This window comes from Crinia signifera, chromosome 6 (genome assembly GCF_055691185.1).
Source record: "Crinia signifera chromosome 6, ASM5569118v1, whole genome shotgun sequence".
Taxonomy (NCBI): Eukaryota; Metazoa; Chordata; class Amphibia; order Anura; family Myobatrachidae; genus Crinia; species Crinia signifera.
This window is the reverse complement of record NC_139222.1, coordinates 294,689,189-294,711,901: the sequence shown is the minus strand read 5'-3', so window position 1 is coordinate 294,711,901 and position 22,713 is coordinate 294,689,189. Positions and strand designations below refer to the sequence as shown.

Genomic DNA, 22,713 nt, shown 5'->3' with positions numbered 1-22,713 from the left:
GAGGTTATTCCTCCTATCCACTACACGTGTGCAGTCTGTATGGACGCCCCTAGCATATACTCCTCTGTGATTGGATGTGGTCTGATCATGTGACTGTATTACCCCCTACCACCTCTGACGGGAGGTTATTCCTCCAATCCATTACACGTGTGCAGTCTGTATGGACGCCCATAGCATATACTCCTCTGTGATTGGATGTGTTCTGATCATGTGACTGTATTACCCCCTACCACCTCTGACGGGAGGTTATTCCTCCTATCCACTACACGTGTGCAGTCTGTATGGACGCCCCTAGCATATACTCCTCTGTGATTGGGTGTGGTCTGATCATGTGACTGTATTACCCTCTACCACCTCTGACGGGAGGTTATTCCTCCTATCCACTACACGTGTGCAGTCTGTATGGACGCCCATAGCATATACTCCTCTGTGATTGGTTGTGGTCTGATCATGTGACTGTATTACCCCCTACCACCTCTGACGGGAGGTTATTCCTCCTATCCACTACATGTGTGCAGTCTGTATGGACGCCCATAGCATATACTCCTCTGTGATTGGTTGTGGTCTGATCATGTGACTGTATTACCCCTACCACCTCTGACGGGAGGTTATTCCTCCAATCCATTACACGTGTGCAGTCTGTATGGACGCCCTGTTGTGAATAGCCAGTAATAAAGGGTATTTGATTATGTTGCTGGGTCTCATTTGTATTTTTGTTGAGATCTAGAAATTCAATATTTTCTTTGCTATACTGACTTGTAAACCAGAGATTGTTGTCAATGTTATTAATGTATGCAATAGATTCAGTGAGGGATGTTTCACTTCCTCACCAAATCAAGATCACATCATCTATATAGCGTTTCCCGGGCAGGAGATTCTCCCCCGCATACCACCTCCCCATATTTGCTGGTCCTCCCACCAGCTCATAAAGAGGTTGGCATAGCTGGTTGCGAATCTCGTGCCCATCGCTGTTCCTGTTGTTTGCAAATAGAACTGATCCTCAAACCACACATAATTGTGTTGAAGTATGAATTGTATACTGTCCAATATGAATTTTCGCTGCTCCTCCACCATGTCTGTATCTTGTGAGAGATGGTAATTTATACTGTTCAGGCCTTGTTCGTGATCTATTACATCGCATGTAAGCCACCGTAAGTTGTCTTCCCATTTCATTTCAGAAAGATGATTAAGTATATGGGTGATGTCTTTTAGATATAACGGTTGCTTATGTACATAAGGTTGAAGCATGATGTGTAAATATTCGGAAAGATTTGATGTTAATGAATTTATGCCGGATATGATGGGTCTGCCAGGTGGGTGTGTGGAGTTTTTATGTATTTTTGGTAAGTAATAGAATACCGGAATTACTGGGTGTTGTTTTTATATGTATTTATATTCTTTTTCATTGATGATCTCTGTATTTGAACCTTTCTGTAGTAAGGTGTCTACTTCTTTCTGAAACTGGGTGGTCGGATGATGTGGGAGGCGTTTGTATGTGGTATGATAATATAATATTCTATGGGCCTCTGTGAGGTAATCGTTCTTATTGAGTATGACCACTCCTCCTCCCTCACCTGCTGATTTTATTATTATTGAATGGTTGTCCTGTAATTCTTGTAATGCTGATCGTTCTTTTTTAGTGAGATTGTTTTTGGTCTTATTTGTCGTTATTTTTTCTATATATTTTTCCACAAGTTTTTACAAATGTGTCAACTTGGGCGCCTGTCATGTCCTGGATAGAAGGTGGAGGGGGTTTTAGAGTAGTATGTCTATATTTATCTCTTGGGGTCCCTTGATGTGTTTTGACATATGTTGGTACGGTGTTTGCGAAGTATTTTTTTAGGGCTAACTTCCGAGTGAAGTTATGTAGATCTAAGTATGTGGCATTTGTCCAGCTGGTTGGTGGAGGCAGATTTTAGCCCTTTATCTAAAAGTTCTAAATGTTGAGTGGACAGTTCAGCATCACTTAGGTTAAATATCCCTTTCCCTAATATGGTTTCCTCTTGTGGTTTTTTCTCTATTTCTTCCTCCTCTACATCCCCTTGATTTTTTGTTTTCCTGTTCTCGTTAGTGTCTGTTTCTGGACCCTGTTTGGTTCTGGGTCCTGTGTTGGATCATTTATACCTGTTGGGGTTTCTGTTTCTGTGATTTGAGTGGTAAAGGAGGGATGGGTACAGTCAGTATATGTGTTGTTTCTGGCTCCACTGTGGGATTAGTGGGTGAGTCAGTTCGTGAAAGATTGTTGATGTCTTTCTCTATGTTCAGTGTGTTTCCAATGGTCCAACCTCTCGCTAACTGTTCATAGGTTGAATCTTCTATTTCATGTATGGAAAAGGATGTGTGTGTGTGTGTGTGTGTGTGTGTGTGTGTGTGTACTGACGAGTTCACACTTGTGTTGGGTGAAGGGGATTTTGCTTTCCTAATTATGGTTTGTTTCTTATTATGAATTTTTGACATATAGGGGGAAATTTACTAAGGGAAATTTGTAAAAAATAGGTGTATTTGTATCCAGAAATACACTTATTTTTGACATTTACTATCCCAAAAATTACGGCAATTCGTATTCGTATTGATAGCACGTATTTTCGGGATAGTAAATGTCAAAAATAAGTGTATTTCCGGATACAAATACACCTATTTTTTACAAATTTCCCTTAGTAAATTTCCCCCATACTGTTGATATGTGAGGTTCAACTTCTTATATAAAGGGCTATTGTTATTGGTGTAATTATTGGAGGTTTTCTGATGTCTAACAGTGTGTTTTATTTTTATGTTGAATTTGTCCCTGATTATTTTATTCTTTTTACTTTCAATCAGTTTGTTCTGTCCTCTGAGGATTTTGTTAGCAGTGAGGTCTGACAACCTGATGAATTCCTTACTTGTTTTAAATGGTTCTAGATGTTTGTCTAAAGGCCCATACCCACTGGGCGACTTTGAGCTGAAAGTTGCTCAAAACAGCAGGTTTGAGCGTCTTTCAGCTCAAAGCCTCCCAGTGTGTATTCCCCGGCGATGACCGCTGCGCGCTTCCGCACCATCGCCGGGAAAGCCGCTCATCTGCTGATAATACCAGCAGATGAGCGGCGTTGAGGACGGCGTTGCATAGCTCTGCGTGTGTTATCTAAATTGTGTGTGGGCAGTTTTTTGATACGTCGTCCTTTTGGTAGTATTGTGTTCTGTTGGTACCATTTCAAGGTTTCTGCGTCCCACCATATATTTGTCTCTTTTTGTATTATCAGGTTTAGAAATGTGTCACAGAAAGTGTTACTGGCGTTTGTGGGAGGGTTGTTTCCTATTATTGAGGCGAAGACTGCATGTGCCCGGTTTTCCCTATTTACTCCTAAATCAGTCAGTCCCATGGGATGTTCTTTGCTGCAGATATTATTGGTCAGAATTGTGCTTAAGAATTTGGGGGTTTTCTGCCACTAAAACAAGTGTGGTTTGGACTAGCAGCTGTTAGCGAGGAAAAGGGTGATGATAGAAATGAATAGGGATGCTCTCAGCGCACTGTCCCTTATATAGATGCCAATGAAATAGAAATAGATTTTGTAAGTTTTAATTCATACAGATGCTAAAAAGTTGTATACAGACAGCTGGTTAGTGATGTGTACATATATTATCACAGTTGCGTTAATATTCAAAATATGACAATTGTACACATGGTATAGAAATAGATCAAATAAATAAAAAATATAAATAAAAAGATATACAAAAATGAGATGCCTCAATAGGCTGAGGATCATGGATGTTGTTCCCCAATGTGGTGGGGGGTAAAGGGGAAAGTTGCTGGAGGATGGATTGGTCACAGAGTGCGGCGTGAACCGGTGGGGGTGAGGATGACTGCCTGTATGGTGCTGGGAGGGGTGGTTGGGTATCGGCGTCTGTCCGGACCTACTTCCCGCTGATGCCGGGGTCTGTATGCCGGATGCAGCTGGCGTCCGGCTAACAGGTTGCCTTTGGTCTTTAATGGGAGGTGAGCGAGGCCCCAGCTGGACCGCTGATTGTCCCTCGCTCTTCCTCCTACGGACCTAGCCGTACTCACCCCCTCTCCCTGTTGCCGCTCATTCGTTCTGAGTCCCGTGCAGATCTTCTGTCCTGTGATGTTGCTGACGGCGTCTCCTTCCCGATAGTTAGTTCTGGGTCACATTCCCTGCTCTCACCGGCGGGCCGCTCATTCGCCACCTCTACACACAATGGGCGGTATTCAATGAGCCTGATTCGCCATGTTTTTATGGCGAATTTGTGCTGTTTGGCGAATTTTTGACAAAAACGGTGAATCACCCTATTCAATGACCACATGGCGAATACATTTGAAGGTTTTTTTCGCCATGATTCACCGAGTAGCAATCGCTATTTTTTTATGGTGAAGTGGAAGGTGAACTTTTAAAATAAAGTGTTTTGTGTTTTACAATTGGTGTAAAAAAATCGGGAATTTTATTCTGAGGAGGGGCATGCTACTTTTATTCATGTGCTGTAAGCACATGAATATATATTTAATTTTAAAAAAATATTTTTTTTTTATTTATTTTTTTTACACAGCAGCCAGCAGGGGGCGCCGGAGCCGAGCCACTCATTACATATTCATATATTCACTGCACTCGATCGTTACGATCGGGTATAGTGAATATACACTCCCCTGCTGGCACCCCCGGGGGGCAGCCTGTGCTGCCTGGCACCCGGGGAGCCCACCTGCCCCCCACAAACGTTCTGGGGCAGGCAGAGAGACTTCCATCTCTCTGCCTGGCACCCTTCTCAGGCTCCCTGCGGCATTCGCCGCAGGAGCTCATATTCGCCTGTCAGGGGCAGCGAGCCCCTGACACGTTGAATACCGGAGCCCGCTGGCTCCGGAACGTGGCGAATGTGCAGCGAATCCTAAAAAGGATTCGCTGCACCTCGCAGGAATTCACATTGAATACCGCCCATTGCCGCTCATCAGGGTTCCCAATACCTGCTCTCTCCCCGCACGGGTACACACTCATCCAGAGTGTTTGGTCAGATTCCCTTCTAACAGGGGTCTGTCCAATACATCTAGGGAAGAAACTAAACATCGCATCAATCTGAATGACCTCCGTAGTGTGACTGATACTCTGTTCTGTGTCTGCCCAGGACCGGCAGCAGTACCAGACCCTGGGAAAGGCCGTTGGTTCCGGATGTTATATACTGGCTGATGCGCCCATCACTCACCTACTACACGCTGAGAACACGTCTCTGCCCAGCGGCCACGTCCTCACGTATACCGCTGATACAACTGTGTCTGACCTCGTGGCAGCAGTGCGACTGATCGAGGGTAATTATCATACCATTACCAGCTGCTGTGGAACTACACATACCAGCATGCCCTATGTTACATACGTGTTATTTGTATAGGAGTCACCAGTCCAGTCTATGCATCTATGTTATGATATATAGCGCCATCATATGGTGGACAGGGCAATGTCCTCTGGGAGGGTCCCTTATGGGGTGCGATAAATAACGTCAACCAGGGATTAATGGGAGAGCTGGGGAATGGGACAGAGCACCTGTGCGCTAGTACCACCTTCATTATCATTATTGATCGGCAAAAGAAATTTTGATGGATCCTCTATTAACATTTGAGCGCCTTGGCACTGATGGATGGTGTGGAGCTGCTCCCCTGCACTCTTTGTTTGGGGGCACGCTTATTTTAAAACTTAACGTTTAATAATATATCTTTAAAAGACTTATTATAGTGATACTTCATAAGGAAACACACACATACATGACATACAAAACATGACACACACTTACATGACACACACTTACATGACACACACATACATGACACACACATACATGACATACAAAACATGACGTATAAACGTTCTCTGTGAAATACATGTAGATCTGGTTAATCAATAACAATAAGTAAGGGACTGTCTATCTGACAGTAATGAGATATTGTGGTGTAGGATACCATAATATGTACGGTAGACCACGCATGTATAAGTCATGGGAATATAGCATTAATGCCTATTTTCAATGTTTTTATTCTAATGAATATATTTTTTCAGATGATAAATAGTCCCATAATGTCTGAGAGGATCTGTTGGAATTGTATAGAGATAAACACAGTATTTTGTGTCTTTTATAGCTACAGATTGCTTTCTGTTATTGGGAGAGCGCACTGTGCGTGTAGGAGACAGCCGCCCTGTCTGTAGGTGCACGAGGGGTTAATGGGAGAGCGCACTGTGCGTGTAGGAGACAGCCGCCCTGTCTGTAGGTGCACAAGGGGTTAATGGGAGAGCGCACTGTGCGTGTAGGAGACAGCCGCCCTGTGTGTAGGTGCACAAGGGGTTAATGGGAGAGCGCACTGTGCGTGTAGGAGACAGCCGCCCTGTCTGTAGGTGCACGAGGGGTTAATGGGAGAGCGCACTGTGCGTGTAGGAGACAGCCGCCCTGTCTGTAGGTGCACGAGGGGTTAATGGGAGAGCGCACTGTGTTTAGGAGACAGCAGCCCTGTCTGTAGGTGCACAAGAGGTTAATGGGAGAGCGCACTGTGCGTGTAGGAGACAGCCGCCCTGACTGTAGGTGCACAAGGGGTTAATGGGAGAGCGCACTGTGCGTGTAGGAGACAGCCGCCCTGTCTGTAGGTGCACAAGGGGTTAATGGGAGAGCGCACTGTGCGTGTAGGAGACAGCCCCCCTGTCTGTAGGTGCACAAGGGGTTAATGGGAGAGCGCACTGTGCGTGTAGGAGACAGCCGCCCTGTCTGTAGGTGCACAAGGGGTTAATGGGAGAGCGCACTGTGCGTGTAGGAGACAGCCGCCCTGTCTGTAGGTGCACAAGGGGTTAATGGGAGAGCGCACTGTGCGTGTAGGAGACAGCCCCCCTGTCTGTAGGTGCACAAGGGGTTAATGGGAGAGCGCACTGTGCGTGTAGGAGACAGCCGCCCTGTCTGTAGGTGCACAAGGGGTTAATGGGAGAGCGCACTGTGCGTGTAGGAGACAGCAGCCCTGACTGTAGGTGCACAAGGGGTTAATGGGAGAGCGCACTGTGCGTGTAGGAGACAGCCGCCCTGTCTGTAGGTGCACAAGGGGTTAATGGGAGAGCGCACTGTGCGTGTAGGAGACAGCCGCCCTGTCTGTAGGTGCACAAGGGGTTAATGGGAGAGCGCACTGTGCGTGTAGGAGACAGCCGTCCTATCTGTAGGTGCACAATGGGTTAATGGGAGAGCGCACTGTGCGTGTAGGAGACAGCCGTCCTGTCTGTAGGTGCACAAGGGGTTAATGGGAGAGCGCACTGTGTGTGTAGGAGACAGCCGCCCTGTCTGTAGGTGCACAAGGGGTTAATGGGAGAGCGCACTGTGCGTGTAGGAGACAGCCGCCCTGTCTGTAGGTGCACAAGGGGTTAATGGGAGAGCGCACTGTGCGTGTAGGAGACAGGCGCCCTGTCTGTAGGTGCACAAGGGGTTAATGGAAGAGCGCACTGTGCGTGTAGGAGACAGCCGCCCTGTCTGTAGGTGCACAAGGGGTTAATGGGAGAGCGCACTGTGCGTGTAGGAGACAGCCGCCCTGTCTGTAGGTGCACAAGGGGTTAATGGGAGAGCGCACTGTGCATGTAGGAGACAGCCGCCCTGTCTGTAGGTGCACAAGGGGTTAATGGGAGAGCGCACTGTGCGTGTAGGAGACAGCAGCCCTGACTGTAGGTGCACAAGGGGTTAATGGGAGAGCGCACTGTGCGTGTAGGAGACAGCCGCCCTGTCTGTAGGTGCACAAGGGGTTAATGGGAGAGCGCACTGTGCGTGTAGGAGACAGCCGCCCTGCCTGTAGGTGCACAAGGGGTTAATGGGAGAGCGCACTGTGCGTGTAGGAGACAGCCGCCCTGCCTGTAGGTGCACAAGGGGTTAATGGGAGAGCGCACTGTGCGTGTAGGAGATAGCCGCCCTGTCTGTAGGTGCACAAGGGGTTAATGGGAGAGCGCACTGTGCGTGTAGGAGACAGCCGCCCTGTCTGTAGGTGCACAAGGGGTTAATGGGAGAGCGCACTGTGCGTGTAGGAGACAGCCGCCCTGTCTGTAGGTGCACAAGGGGTTAATGGGAGAGCGCACTGTGCGTGTAGGAGACAGCCGCCCTGTCTGTAGGTGCACAAGGGGTTAATGGGAGAGCGCACTGTGCGTGTAGGAGACAGCCGCCCTGTCTGTAGGTGCACAAGGGGTTAATGGGAGAGCGCACTGTGCGTGTAGGAGACAGCCGTCCTGTCTGTAGGTGCACAAGGGGTTAATGGGAGAGCGCACTGTGCGTGTAGGAGACAGCCGCCCTGTCTGTAGGTGCACAAGGGGTTAATGGGAGAGCGCACTGTGCGTGTAGGAGACAGCCGCCCTGTCTGTAGGTGCACAAGGGGTTAATGGGAGAGCGCACTGTGCGTGTAGGAGACAGCCGCCCTGTCTCTAGGTGCACGAGGGGTTAATGGGAGAGCGCACTGTGCGTGTAGGAGACAGCCGCCCTGTCTGTAGGTGCACAAGGGGTTAATGGGAGAGCGCACTGTGCGTGTAGGAGACAGCAGCCCTGTCTGTAGGTGCACAAGGGGTTAATGGGAGAGCGCACTGTGCGTGTAGGAGACAGCAGCCCTGTCTGTAGGTGCACAAGGAGTTAATGGGAGAGCGCACTGTGCGTGTAGGAGACAGCAGCCCTGTCTGTAGGTGCACAAGGGGTTAATGGGAGAGCGCACTGTGCGTGTAGGAGACAGCCGCCCTGCCTGTAGGTGCACAAGGGGTTAATGGGAGAGCGCACTGTGCGTGTAGGAGACAGCCGCCCTGTCTGTAGGTGCACAAGGGGTTAATGGGAGAGCGCACTGTGCGTGTAGGAGACAGCCGCCCTGTCTGTAGGTGCACAAGGGGTTAATGGGAGAGTGCACTGTGCGTGTAGGAGACAGCCGCCCTGTCTGTAGGTGCACAAGGGGTTAATGGGAGAGCGCACTGTGTTTAGGAGACAGCCGCCCTGTCTGTAGGTGCACAAGGGGTTAATGGGAGAGCGCACTGTGCGTGTAGGAGACAGCCGCCCTGTCTGTAGGTGCACAAGGGGTTAATGGGAGAGCGCACTGTGCGTGTAGGAGACAGCCGCCCTGTCTGTAGGTGCACAAGGGGTTAATGGGAGAGCGCACTGTGCGTGTAGGAGACAGCCGCCCTGTCTGTAGGTGCACAAGGGGTTAATGGGAGAGCGCACTGTGCGTGTAGGAGACAGCCGCCCTGTCTGTAGGTGCACAAGGGGTTAATGGGAGAGCGCACTGTGCGTGTAGGAGACAGCCGCCCTGTCTGTAGGTGCACAAGGGGTTAATGGGAGAGCGCACTGTGCGTGTAGGAGACAGCCGCCCTGTCTGTAGGTGCACGAGGGGTTAATGGGAGAGCGCACTGTGCGTGTAGGAGACAGCCGCCCTGTCTGTAGGTGCACAAGGGGTTAATGGGAGAGCGCACTGTGCGTGTAGGAGACAGCAGCCCTGTCTGTAGGTGCACAATGGGTTAATGGGAGAGTGCACTGTGCGTGTAGGAGACAGCCGCCCTGTCTGTAGGTGCACAAGGGGTTAATGGGAGAGCGCACTGTGCGTGTAGGAGACAGCCGCCCTGCCTGTAGGTGCACGAGGGGTTAATGGGAGAGCGCACTGTGCGTGTAGGAGACAGCCGCCCTGTCTGTAGGTGCACGAGGGGTTAATGGGAGAGCGCACTGTGCGTGTAGGAGACAGCCGCCCTGTCTGTAGGTGCACAAGGGGTTAATGGGAGAGCGCACTGTGCGTGTAGGAGACAGCAGCCCTGTCTGTAGGTGCACAAGGGGTTAATGGGAGAGCGCACTGTGCGTGTAGGAGACAGCCGCCCTGTCTGTAGGTGCACAAGGGGTTAATGGGAGAGCGCACTGTGCGTGTAGGAGACAGCCGCCCTGTCTGTAGGTGCACAAGGGGTTAATGGGAGAGCGCACTGTGCGTGTAGGAGACAGCAGCCCTGTCTGTAGGTGCACAAGGGGTTAATGGGAGAGCGCACTGTGCGTGTAGGAGACAGCCGCCCTGTCTGTAGGTGCACAAGGGGTTAATGGGAGAGCGCACTGTGCGTGTAGGAGACAGCCGCCCTGTCTGTAGGTGCACAAGGGGTTAATGGGAGAGCGCACTGTGCGTGTAGGAGACAGCCGCCCTGTCTGTAGGTGCACAAGGGGTTAATGGGAGAGCGCACTGTGCGTGTAGGAGACATCCGCCCTGTCTGTAGGTGCACAATGGGTTAATGGGAGAGCGCACTGTGCGTGTAGGAGACAGCCGCCCTGTCTGTAGGTGCACAAGGGGTTAATGGGAGAGCGCACTGTGCGTGTAGGAGACAGCAGCCCTGTCTGTAGGTGCACAAGGGGTTAATGGGAGAGCGCACTGTGCGTGTAGGAGACAGCCGTCCTGTCTGTAGGTGCACAAGGGGTTAATGGGAGAGCGCACTGTGCGTGTAGGAGACAGCCGCCCTGTCTGTAGGTGCACAAGGGGTTAATGGGAGAGCGCACTGTGCGTGTAGGAGAGAGCCGCCCTGTCTGTAGGTGCACAAGGGGTTAATGGGAGAGCGCACTGTGCGTGTAGGAGACAGCAGTCCTGTCTGTAGGTGCACAAGGGGTTAATGGGAGAGCGCACTGTGCGTGTAGGAGACAGCCGCCCTGCCTGTAGGTGCACAAGGGGTTAATGGGAGAGCGCACTGTGCGTGTAGGAGACAGCCGCCCTGTCTGTAGGTGCACAAGGGGTTAATGGGAGAGCGCACTGTGTTTAGGAGACAGCAGCCCTGTCTGTAGGTGCACAATGGGTTAATGGGAGAGCGCACTGTGCGTGTAGGAGACAGCCGCCCTGTCTGTAGGTGCACAAGGGGTTAATGGGAGAGCGCACTGTGTTTAGGAGACAGCAGCCCTGTCTGTAGGTGCACAAGGGGTTAATGGGAGAGCGCACTGTGCGTGTAGGAGACAGCCGCCCTGTCTGTAGGTGCACAAGGGGTTAATGGGAGAGCGCACTGTGTTTAGGAGACAGCCGTCCTGTCTGTAGGTGCACAAGGGGTTAATGGGAGAGCGCACTGTGCGTGTAGGAGACAGCCGCCCTGTCTGTAGGTGCACAAGGGGTTAATGGGAGAGCGCACTGTGTGTGTAGGAGACAGCCGCCCTGTCTGTAGGTGCACAAGGGGTTAATGGGAGAACGCAGTGTGTGTAGGAGACAGCCGTCCTGTCTGTAGGTGCACAAGGGGTTAATGGGAGAGCGCACTGTGCGTGTAGGAGACAGCCGTCCTATCTGTAGGTGCACAATGGGTTAATGGGAGAGCGCACTGTGCGTGTAGGAGACAGCCGTCCTGTCTGTAGGTGCACAATGGGTTAATGGGAGAGCGCACTGTGTTTAGGAGACAGCAGCCCTGTCTGTAGGTGCACAATGGGTTAATGGGAGAGCGCACTGTGCGTGTAGGAGACAGCAGCCCTGTCTGTAGGTGCACAAGGGGTTAATGGGAGAGCGCACTGTGCGTGTAGGAGACAGCCGCCCTGTCTGTAGGTGCACAAGGGGTTAATGGGAGAGCGCACTGTGCGTGTAGGAGACAGCCGCCCTGTCTGTAGGTGCACAAGAGGTTAATGGGAGAGCGCACTGTGCGTGTAGGAGACAGCCGCCCTGTCTGTAGGTGCACAAGGGGTTAATGGGAGAGCGCACTGTGCGTGTAGGAGACAGCCGCCCTGTCTGTAGGTGCACAAGGGGTTAATGGGAGAGCGCACTGTGCGTGTAGGAGACAGCCGTCCTGTCTGTAGGTGCACAAGGGGTTAATGGGAGAGCGCACTGTGCGTGTAGGAGACAGCCGCCCTGTCTGTAGGTGCACAAGGGGTTAATGGGAGAGCGCACTGTGCGTGTAGGAGACAGCCGCCCTGTCTGTAGGTGCACAAGGGGTTAATGGGAGAGCGCACTGTGCGTGTAGGAGACAGCCGTCCTGTCTGTAGGTGCACAAGGGGTTAATGGGAGAGCGCACTGTGCGTGTAGGAGACAGCCGCCCTGTCTGTAGGTGCACAAGGGGTTAATGGGAGAGCGCACTGTGCGTGTAGGAGACAGCCGCCCTGTCTGTAGGTGCACAAGGGGTTAATGGGAGAGCGCACTGTGCGTGTAGGAGACAGCAGCCCTGTCTGTAGGTGCACAAGGGGTTAATGGGAGAGCGCACTGTGCGTGTAGGAGACAGCCGCCCTGTCTGTAGGTGCACAAGGGGTTAATGGGAGAGCGCACTGTGCGTGTAGGAGACAGCCGCCCTGTCTGTAGGTGCACAAGAGGTTAATGGGAGAGCGCACTGTGCGTGTAGGAGACAGCCGCCCTGACTGTAGGTGCACAAGGGGTTAATGGGAGAGCGCACTGTGCGTGTAGGAGACAGCCGTCCTGTCTGTAGGTGCACAAGGGGTTAATGGGAGAGCGCACTGTGCGTGTAGGAGACAGCCGCCCTGTCTGTAGGTGCACAAGGGGTTAATGGGAGAGCGCATTGTGCGTGTAGGAGACAGCCGCCCTGTCTGTAGGTGCACAAGGGGTTAATGGGAGAGCGCATTGTGCGTGTAGGAGACAGCCGCCCTGTCTGTAGGTGCACAAGGGGTTAATGGGAGAGCGCATTGTGCGTGTAGGAGACAGCCGCCCTGTCTGTAGGTGCACAAGGGGTTAATGGGAGAGCGCACTGTGCGTGTAGGAGACAGCAGTCCTGTCTGTAGGTGCACAAGGGGTTAATGGGAGAGCGCACTGTGCGTGTAGGAGACAGCCGCCCTGTCTGTAGGTGCACAAGGGGTTAATGGGAGAGCGCACTGTGCGTGTAGGAGACAGCAGCCCTGTCTGTAGGTGCACAAGGGGTTAATGGGAGAGCGCACTGTGCGTGTAGGAGACAGCCGCCCTGTCTGTAGGTGCACAAGGGGTTAATGGGAGAGCGCACTGTGCGTGTAGGAGACAGCCGCCCTGTCTGTAGGTGCACAAGGGGTTAATGGGAGAGCGCACTGTGTTTAGGAGACAGCAGCCCTGTCTGTAGGTGCACAAGGGGTTAATGGGAGAGCGCACTGTGCGTGTAGGAGACAGCCGCCCTGTCTGTAGGTGCACAAGGGGTTAATGGGAGAGCGCACTGTGTGTGTAGGAGACAGCCGCCCTGTCTGTAGGTGCACAAGGGGTTAATGGGAGAACGCAGTGTGTGTAGGAGACAGCCGCCCTGTCTGTAGGTGCACAAGGGGTTAATGGGAGAGCGCACTGTGCGTGTAGGAGACAGCCGTCCTATCTGTAGGTGCACAATGGGTTAATGGGAGAGCGCACTGTGCGTGTAGGAGACAGCCGTCCTGTCTGTAGGTGCACAATGGGTTAATGGGAGAGCGCACTGTGTTTAGGAGACAGCAGCCCTGTCTGTAGGTGCACAATGGGTTAATGGGAGAGCGCATTGTGCGTGTAGGAGACAGCCGCCCTGTCTGTAGGTGCACAAGGGGTTAATGGGAGAGCGCACTGTGCGTGTAGGAGACAGCAGCCCTGTCTGTAGGTGCACAAGGGGTTAATGGGAGAGCGCACTGTGCGTGTAGGAGACAGCCGTCCTATCTGTAGGTGCACAATGGGTTAATGGGAGAGCGCACTGTGCGTGTAGGAGACAGCCGTCCTGTCTGTAGGTGCACAATGGGTTAATGGGAGAGCGCACTGTGTTTAGGAGACAGCAGCCCTGTCTGTAGGTGCACAATGGGTTAATGGGAGAGCGCACTGTGCGTGTAGGAGACAGCAGCCCTGTCTGTAGGTGCACAAGGGGTTAATGGGAGAGCGCACTGTGCGTGTAGGAGACAGCCGCCCTGCCTGTAGGTGCACAAGGGGTTAATGGGAGAGCGCACTGTGCGTGTAGGAGACAGCCGCCCTGTCTGTAGGTGCACAAGAGGTTAATGGGAGAGCGCACTGTGCGTGTAGGAGACAGCCGTCCTGTCTGTAGGTGCACAAGGGGTTAATGGGAGAGCGCACTGTGCGTGTAGGAGACAGCCGCCCTGTCTGTAGGTGCACAAGGGGTTAATGGGAGAGCGCACTGTGCGTGTAGGAGACAGCCGCCCTGTCTGTAGGTGCACAAGGGGTTAATGGGAGAGCGCACTGTGCGTGTAGGAGACAGCCGTCCTGTCTGTAGGTGCACAAGGGGTTAATGGGAGAGCGCACTGTGCGTGTAGGAGACAGCCGCCCTGTCTGTAGGTGCACAAGGGGTTAATGGGAGAGCGCACTGTGCGTGTAGGAGACAGCCGCCCTGTCTGTAGGTGCACAAGGGGTTAATGGGAGAGCGCACTGTGCGTGTAGGAGACAGCCGTCCTGTCTGTAGGTGCACAAGGGGTTAATGGGAGAGCGCACTGTGCGTGTAGGAGACAGCCGCCCTGTCTGTAGGTGCACAAGGGGTTAATGGGAGAGCGCATTGTGCGTGTAGGAGACAGCCGCCCTGTCTGTAGGTGCACAAGGGGTTAATGGGAGAGCGCATTGTGCGTGTAGGAGACAGCCGTCCTGTCTGTAGGTGCACAAGGGGTTAATGGGAGAGCGCACTGTGCGTGTAGGAGACAGCAGCCCTGTCTGTAGGTGCACAAGGGGTTAATGGGAGAGCGCATTGTGCGTGTAGGAGACAGCCGCCCTGTCTGTAGGTGCACAAGGGGTTAATGGGAGAGCGCATTGTGCGTGTAGGAGACAGCCGCCCTGTCTGTAGGTGCACAAGGGGTTAATGGGAGAGCGCACTGTGCGTGTAGGAGACAGCAGTCCTGTCTGTAGGTGCACAAGGGGTTAATGGGAGAGCGCACTGTGCGTGTAGGAGACAGCCGCCCTGTCTGTAGGTGCACAAGGGGTTAATGGGAGAGCGCACTGTGCGTGTAGGAGACAGCAGCCCTGTCTGTAGGTGCACAAGGGGTTAATGGGAGAGCGCACTGTGCGTGTAGGAGACAGCCGCCCTGTCTGTAGGTGCACAAGGGGTTAATGGGAGAGCGCACTGTGCGTGTAGGAGACAGCCGCCCTGTCTGTAGGTGCACAAGGGGTTAATGGGAGAGCGCACTGTGTTTAGGAGACAGCAGCCCTGTCTGTAGGTGCACAAGGGGTTAATGGGAGAGCGCACTGTGCGTGTAGGAGACAGCCGCCCTGTCTGTAGGTGCACAAGGGGTTAATGGGAGAGCGCACTGTGTGTGTAGGAGACAGCCGCCCTGTCTGTAGGTGCACAAGGGGTTAATGGGAGAACGCAGTGTGTGTAGGAGACAGCCGCCCTGTCTGTAGGTGCACAAGGGGTTAATGGGAGAGCGCACTGTGCGTGTAGGAGACAGCCGTCCTATCTGTAGGTGCACAATGGGTTAATGGGAGAGCGCACTGTGCGTGTAGGAGACAGCCGTCCTGTCTGTAGGTGCACAATGGGTTAATGGGAGAGCGCACTGTGTTTAGGAGACAGCAGCCCTGTCTGTAGGTGCACAATGGGTTAATGGGAGAGCGCATTGTGCGTGTAGGAGACAGCCGCCCTGTCTGTAGGTGCACAAGGGGTTAATGGGAGAGCGCACTGTGCGTGTAGGAGACAGCCGCCCTGTCTGTAGGTGCACAAGGGGTTAATGGGAGAGCGCACTGTGCGTGTAGGAGACAGCCGTCCTATCTGTAGGTGCACAATGGGTTAATGGGAGAGCGCACTGTGCGTGTAGGAGACAGCCGCCCTGTCTGTAGGTGCACAAGGGGTTAATGGGAGAGCGCACTGTGCGTGTAGGAGACAGCCGCCCTGTCTGTAGGTGCACAAGGGGTTAATGGGAGAGCGCACTGTGCGTGTAGGAGACAGCAGCCCTGTCTGTAGGTGCACAAGGGGTTAATGGGAGAGCGCACTGTGCGTGTAGGAGACAGCCGCCCTGCCTGTAGGTGCACAAGGGGTTAATGGGAGAGCGCACTGTGCGTGTAGGAGACAGCCGCCCTGTCTGTAGGTGCACAAGAGGTTAATGGGAGAGCGCACTGTGCGTGTAGGAGACAGCCGTCCTGTCTGTAGGTGCACAAGGGGTTAATGGGAGAGCGCACTGTGCGTGTAGGAGACAGCCGCCCTGTCTGTAGGTGCACAAGGGGTTAATGGGAGAGCGCACTGTGCGTGTAGGAGACAGCCGCCCTGTCTGTAGGTGCACAAGGGGTTAATGGGAGAGCGCACTGTGCGTGTAGGAGACAGCCGCCCTGTCTGTAGGTGCACAAGGGGTTAATGGGAGAGCGCACTGTGCGTGTAGGAGACAGCCGCCCTGCCTGTAGGTGCACAATGGGTTAATGGGAGAGCGCACTGTGCGTGTAGGAGACAGCCGCCCTGTCTGTAGGTGCACAAGGGGTTAATGGGAGAGCGCACTGTGCGTGTAGGAGACAGCCGTCCTGTCTGTAGGTGCACAAGGGGTTAATGGGAGAGCGCACTGTGCGTGTAGGAGACAGCCGCCCTGTCTGTAGGTGCACAAGGGGTTAATGGGAGAGCGCACTGTGCGTGTAGGAGACAGCCGCCCTGTCTGTAGGTGCACAAGGGGTTAATGGGAGAGCGCACTGTGCGTGTAGGAGACAGCCGTCCTGTCTGTAGGTGCACAAGGGGTTAATGGGAGAGCGCACTGTGCGTGTAGGAGACAGCCGCCCTGTCTGTAGGTGCACAAGGGGTTAATGGGAGAGCGCATTGTGCGTGTAGGAGACAGCCGCCCTGTCTGTAGGTGCACAAGGGGTTAATGGGAGAGCGCATTGTGCGTGTAGGAGACAGCCGTCCTGTCTGTAGGTGCACAAGGGGTTAATGGGAGAGCGCACTGTGCGTGTAGGAGACAGCAGCCCTGTCTGTAGGTGCACAAGGGGTTAATGGGAGAGCGCATTGTGCGTGTAGGAGACAGCCGCCCTGTCTGTAGGTGCACAAGGGGTTAATGGGAGAGCGCATTGTGCGTGTAGGAGACAGCCGCCCTGTCTGTAGGTGCACAAGGGGTTAATGGGAGAGCGCACTGTGCGTGTAGGAGACAGCAGTCCTGTCTGTAGGTGCACAAGGGGTTAATGGGAGAGCGCACTGTGCGTGTAGGAGACAGCCGCCCTGTCTGTAGGTGCACAAGGGGTTAATGGGAGAGCGCACTGTGCGTGTAGGAGACAGCCGCCCTGTCTGTAGGTGCACGAGGGGTTAATGGGAGAGCGCACTGTGCGTGTAGGAGACAGCCGCCCTGTCTGTAGGTGCACAAGGGGTTAATGGGAGAGCGCATTGTGCGTGTAGGAGACAGCCGCCCTGTCTGTAGGTGCACAAGGGGTTAATGGGAGAGCGCACTGTGCGTGTAGGAGACAGCCGCCCTGTCTGTAGGTGCACAAGGGGTTAATGGGAGAGCGCACTGTGCGTGTAGGAGACAGCCGCCCTGTCTGTAGGTGCACAAGGGGTTAATGGGAGAGCGCACTGTGCGTGTAGGAGACAGCCGCCCTGTCTGTAGGTGCACAAGGGGTTAATGGGAGAGCGCACTGTGCGTGTAGGAGACAGCCGCCCTGTCTGTAGGTGCACAAGGGGTTAATGGGAGAGCGCACTGTGCGTGTAGGAGACAGCAGCCCTGTCTGTAGGTGCACAAGGGGTTAATGGGAGAGCGCACTGTGCGTGTAGGAGACAGCCGCCCTGTCTGTAGGTGCACAATGGGTTAATGGGAGAGCGCACTGTGTTTAGGAGACAGCAGCCCTGTCTGTAGGTGCACAATGGGTTAATGGGAGAGTGCACTGTGTGTAGGAGACAGCTGCCCTGTCTGTAGGTGCACAAGGGGTTAATGGGAGAGCGCACTGTGCGTGTAGGAGACAGCCGCCCTGTCTGTAGGTGCACAATGGGTTAATGGGAGAGCGCACTGTGTTTAGGAGACAGCAGCCCTGTCTGTAGGTGCACAATGGGTTAATGGGAGAGTGCACTGTGTGTAGGAGACAGCTGCCCTATCTGTAGGTGAACAAGGGGTTAATGGGAGAGTGCACTGTGTGTAGGAGACAGCAGCCCTGTCTGTAGGTGCACAAGGGGTTAATGGGAGAGCGCACTGTGCGTGTAGGAGACAGCCGTCCTGTCTGTAGGTGCACAATGGGTTAATGGGAGAGCGCACTGTGTTTAGGAGACAGCAGCCCTGTCTGTAGGTGCACAATGGGTTAATGGGAGAGTGCACTGTGTGTAGGAGACAGCTGCCCTGTCTGTAGGTGAACAAGGGGTTAATGGGAGAGTGCACTGTGTGTAGGAGACAGCCGCCCTGTCTGTAGGTGCACAAGAGGTTAATGGGAGAGCGCACTGTGCGTGTAGGAGACAGCCGCCCTGTCTGTAGGTGCACAAGGGGTTAATGGGAGAGCGCACTGTGCGTGTAGGAGACAGCCGCCCTGTCTGTAGGTGCACAAGGGGTTAATGGGAGAGCGCACTGTGCGTGTAGGAGACAGCCGCCCTGTCTGTAGGTGCACAAGGGGTTAATGGGAGAGCGCACTGTGCGTGTAGGAGACAGCCGCCCTGTCTGTAGGTGCACGAGGGGTTAATGGGAGAGCGCACTGTGCGTGTAGGAGACAGCCGCCCTGTCTGTAGGTGCACAAGGGGTTAATGGGAGAGCGCACTGTGCGTGTAGGAGACAGCCGCCCTGTCTGTAGGTGCACGAGGGGTTAATGGGAGAGCGCACTGTGCGTGTAGGAGACAGCCGCCCTGACTGTAGGTGCACAAGAGGTTAATGGGAGAGCGCACTGTGCGTGTAGGAGACAGCCGCCCTGTCTGTAGGTGCACAAGGGGTTAATGGGAGAGCGCACTGTGCGTGTAGGAGACAGCCACCCTGTCTGTAGGTGCACAAGGGGTTAATGGGAGAGCGCACTGTGCGTGTAGGAGACAGCCGCCCTGTCTGTACGTGCACAAGGGGTTAATGGGAGAGCGCACTGTGCGTGTAGGAGACAGCCGCCCTGTCTGTAGGTGCACAAGGGGTTAATGGGAGAGCGCACTGTGCGTGTAGGAGACAGCCGCCCTGTCTGTAGGTGCACAAGGGGTTAATGGGAGAGCGCACTGTGCGTGTAGGAGACAGCCGCCCTGTCTGTAGGTGCACAAGGGGTTAATGGGAGAGCGCACTGTGCGTGTAGGAGACAGCCGCCCTGTCTGTAGGTGCACAAGGGGTTAATGGGAGAGCGCACTGTGCGTGTAGGAGACAGCCGCCCTGTCTGTAGGTGCACAAGGGGTTAATGGGAGAGCGCACTGTGCGTGTAGGAGACAGCCGCCCTGTCTGTAGGTGCACAAGGGGTTAATGGGAGAGCGCACTGTGCGTGTAGGAGACAGCCGCCCTGTCTGTAGGTGCACAAGGGGTTAATGGGAGAGCGCACTGTGCGTGTAGGAGACAGCCGCCCTGTCTGTAGGTGCACAAGGGGTTAATGGGAGAGCGCACTGTGCGTGTAGGAGACAGCCGCCCTGTCTGTAGGTGCACAAGGGGTTAATGGGAGAGCGCACTGTGCGTGTAGGAGACAGCCGCCCTGTCTGTAGGTGCACAAGGGGTTAATGGGAGAGCGCACTGTGCGTGTAGGAGACAGCCGCCCTGTCTGTAGGTGCACAAGGGGTTAATGGGAGAGCGCACTGTGCGTGTAGGAGACAGCCGCCCTGTCTGTAGGTGCACAAGGGGTTAATGGGAGAGTGCACTGTGTTTAGGAGACAGCAGCCCTGTCTGTAGGTGCACAATGGGTTAATGGGAGAGTGCACTGTGTGTAGGAGACAGCTGCCCTGTCTGTAGGTGCACAAGGGGTTAATGGGAGAGCGCACTGTGCGTGTAGGAGACAGCTGCCCTGTCTGTAGGTGCACAAGGGGTTAATGGGAGAGTGCACTGTGTTTAGGAGACAGCAGCCCTGTCTGTAGGTGCACAAGGGGTTAATGGGAGAGCGCACTGTGCGTGTAGGAGACAGCTGCCCTGTCTGTAGGTGCACAAGGGGTTAATGGGAGAGCGCACTGTGCGTGTAGGAGACAGCCGCCCTGTCTGTAGGTGCACAAGGGGTTAATGGGAGAGCGCACTGTGCGTGTAGGAGACAGCCGCCCTGTCTGTAGGTGCACAAGGGGTTAATGGGAGAGCGCACTGTGCGTGTAGGAGACAGCCGCCCTGTCTGTAGGTGCACAAGGGGTTAATGGGAGAGCGCACTGTGCGTGTAGGAGACAGCCGCCCTGTCTGTAGGTGCACAAGGGGTTAATGGGAGAGCGCACTGTGCGTGTAGGAGACAGCCGCCCTGTCTGTAGGTGCACAAGGGGTTAATGGGAGAGCGCACTGTGCGTGTAGGAGACAGCAGCCCTGCCTGTAGGTGCACAAGGGGTTAATGGGAGAGCGCACTGTGCGTGTAGGAGACAGCCGCCCTGTCTGTAGGTGCACAAGGGGTTAATGGGAGAGCGCACTGTGCGTGTAGGAGACAGCCGCCCTGTCTGTAGGTGCACAAGGGGTTAATGGGAGAGCGCACTGTGCGTGTAGGAGACAGCCGCCCTGTCTGTAGGTGCACAAGGGGTTAATGGGAGAGCGCACTGTGTTTAGGAGACAGCAGCCCTGTCTGTAGGTGCACAAGAGGTTAATGGGAGAGCGCACTGTGCGTGTAGGAGACAGCCGCCCTGTCTGTAGGTGCACGAGGGGTTAATGGGAGAGCGCACTGTGCGTGTAGGAGACAGCCGCCCTGTCTGTAGGTGCACGAGGGGTTAATGGGAGAGCGCACTGTGCGTGTAGGAGACAGCCGCCCTGTCTGTAGGTGCACAAGAGGTTAATGGGAGAGCGCACTGTGCGTGTAGGAGACAGCCGCCCTGTCTGTAGGTGCACAAGGGGTTAATGGGAGAGCGCACTGTGCGTGTAGGAGACAGCAGTCCTGTCTGTAGGTGCACAAGGGGTTAATGGGAGAGCGCACTGTGCGTGTAGGAGACAGCCGCCCTGTCTGTAGGTGCACAAGGGGTTAATGGGAGAGCGCACTGTGCGTGTAGGAGACAGCCGCCCTGTCTGTAGGTGCACAAGGGGTTAATGGGAGAGCGCACTGTGCGTGTAGGAGACAGCAGTCCTGTCTGTAGGTGCACAAGGGGTTAATGGGAGAGCGCACTGTGCGTGTAGGAGACAGCCGCCCTGTCTGTAGGTGCACAAGGGGTTAATGGGAGAGCGCACTGTGCGTGTAGGAGACAGCAGCCCTGTCTGTAGGTGCACAAGGGGTTAATGGGAGAGCGCACTGTGCGTGTAGGAGACAGCCGCCCTGTCTGTAGGTGCACAAGGGGTTAATGGGAGAGCGCACTGTGCGTGTAGGAGACAGCCGCCCTGTCTGTAGGTGCACAAGGGGTTAATGGGAGAGCGCACTGTGCGTGTAGGAGACAGCCGCCCTGTCTGTAGGTGCACAAGGGGTTAATGGGAGAGCGCACTGTGCGTGTAGGAGACAGCCGCCCTGTCTGTAGGTGCACAAGGGGTTAATGGGAGAGCGCACTGTGCGTGTAGGAGACAGCCGCCCTGTCTGTAGGTGCACAAGGGGTTAATGGGAGAGCGCACTGTGCGTGTAGGAGACAGCCGCCCTATCTGTAGGTGCACGAGGGGTTAATGGGAGAGCGCACTGTGCGTGTAGGAGACAGCCGTCCTATCTGTAGGTGCACAATGGGTTAATGGGAGAGCGCACTGTGCGTGTAGGAGACAGCCGCCCTGTCTGTAGGTGCACAAGGGGTTAATGGGAGAGCGCACTGTGTTTAGGAGACAGCAGCCCTGTCTGTAGGTGCACAAGGGGTTAATGGGTGAGCGCACTGTGCGTGTAGGAGACAGCCGCCCTGTCTGTAGGTGCACAAGGGGTTAATGGGATAGCGCACTGTGCGTGTAGGAGACAGCCGCCCTGTCTGTAGGTGCACAAGGGGTTAGTGGGAGAGCGCACTGTGCGTGTAGGAGACAGCCGCCCTGCCTGTAGGTGCACAAGGGGTTAGTGGGAGAGCGCACTGTGCGTGTAGGAGACAGCCGCCCTGCCTGTAGGTGCACAAGGGGTTAATGGGAGAGCGCACTGTGCGTGTAGGAGACAGCCGCCCTGCCTGTAGGTGCACGAGGGGTTAATGGGAGAGCGCACTGTGCGTGTAGGAGACAGCCGCCCTGCCTGTAGGTGCACGAGGGGTTATTGGGAGAGCGCACTGTGCGTGTAGGAGACAGCCGCCCTGCCTGTAGGTGCACGAGGGGTTAATGGGAGAGCGCACTGTGCGTGTAGGAGACAGCCGCCCTGTCTGTAGGTGCACGAGGGGTTAATGGGAGAGCGCACTGTGCGTGTAGGAGACAGCCGCCCTGTCTGTAGGTGCACAAGGGGTTAATGGGAGAGCGCACTGTGCGTGTAGGAGACAGCCGCCCTGTCTGTAGGTGCACGAGGGGTTAATGGGAGAGCGCACTGTGCGTGTAGGAGACAGCCGCCCTGTCTGTAGGTGCACAAGGGGTTAATGGGAGAGCGCACTGTGCGTGTAGGAGACAGCCGCCCTGTCTGTAGGTGCACAAGGGGTTAATGGGAGAGCGCACTGTGCGTGTAGGAGACAGCCGCCCTGTCTGTAGGTGCACAAGGGGTTAATGGGAGAGCGCACTGTGCGTGTAGGAGACAGCCGCCCTGTCTGTAGGTGCACAAGGGGTTAATGGGAGAGCGCATTGTGCGTGTAGGAGACAGCCGCCCTGTCTGTAGGTGCACAAGGGGTTAATGGGAGAGCGCACTGTGCGTGTAGGAGACAGCCGCCCTGTCTGTAGGTGCACAATGGGTTAATGGGAGAGCGCACTGTGCGTGTAGGAGACAGCCGCCCTGTCTGTAGGTGCACAAGGGGTTAATGGGAGAGCGCATTGTGCGTGTAG

At 54.4% G+C, this 22,713-nt stretch overlaps 1 protein-coding gene across 6 annotated transcripts in view; it reads left to right on the top strand.

Moving 5' to 3' along the window:
* ENO4 (enolase 4) overlaps positions 1–22,713 on the top strand; it is a 194,885-nt gene that overhangs the window by 160,077 nt on the left and 12,095 nt on the right. For all 6 annotated transcript variants that reach the window (XR_014444683.1, XM_083149950.1, XM_083149951.1 and 3 more), the window contains one exon: positions 5,104–5,284. Coding sequence is in view for 5 of the 6 variants with exons in the window: in XM_083149950.1 (XP_083006076.1) it covers positions 5,104–5,284 (181 nt within the window). In the remaining variant the exon portion in view is untranslated. The remainder of the gene's footprint in view (positions 1–5,103; positions 5,285–22,713) is intronic.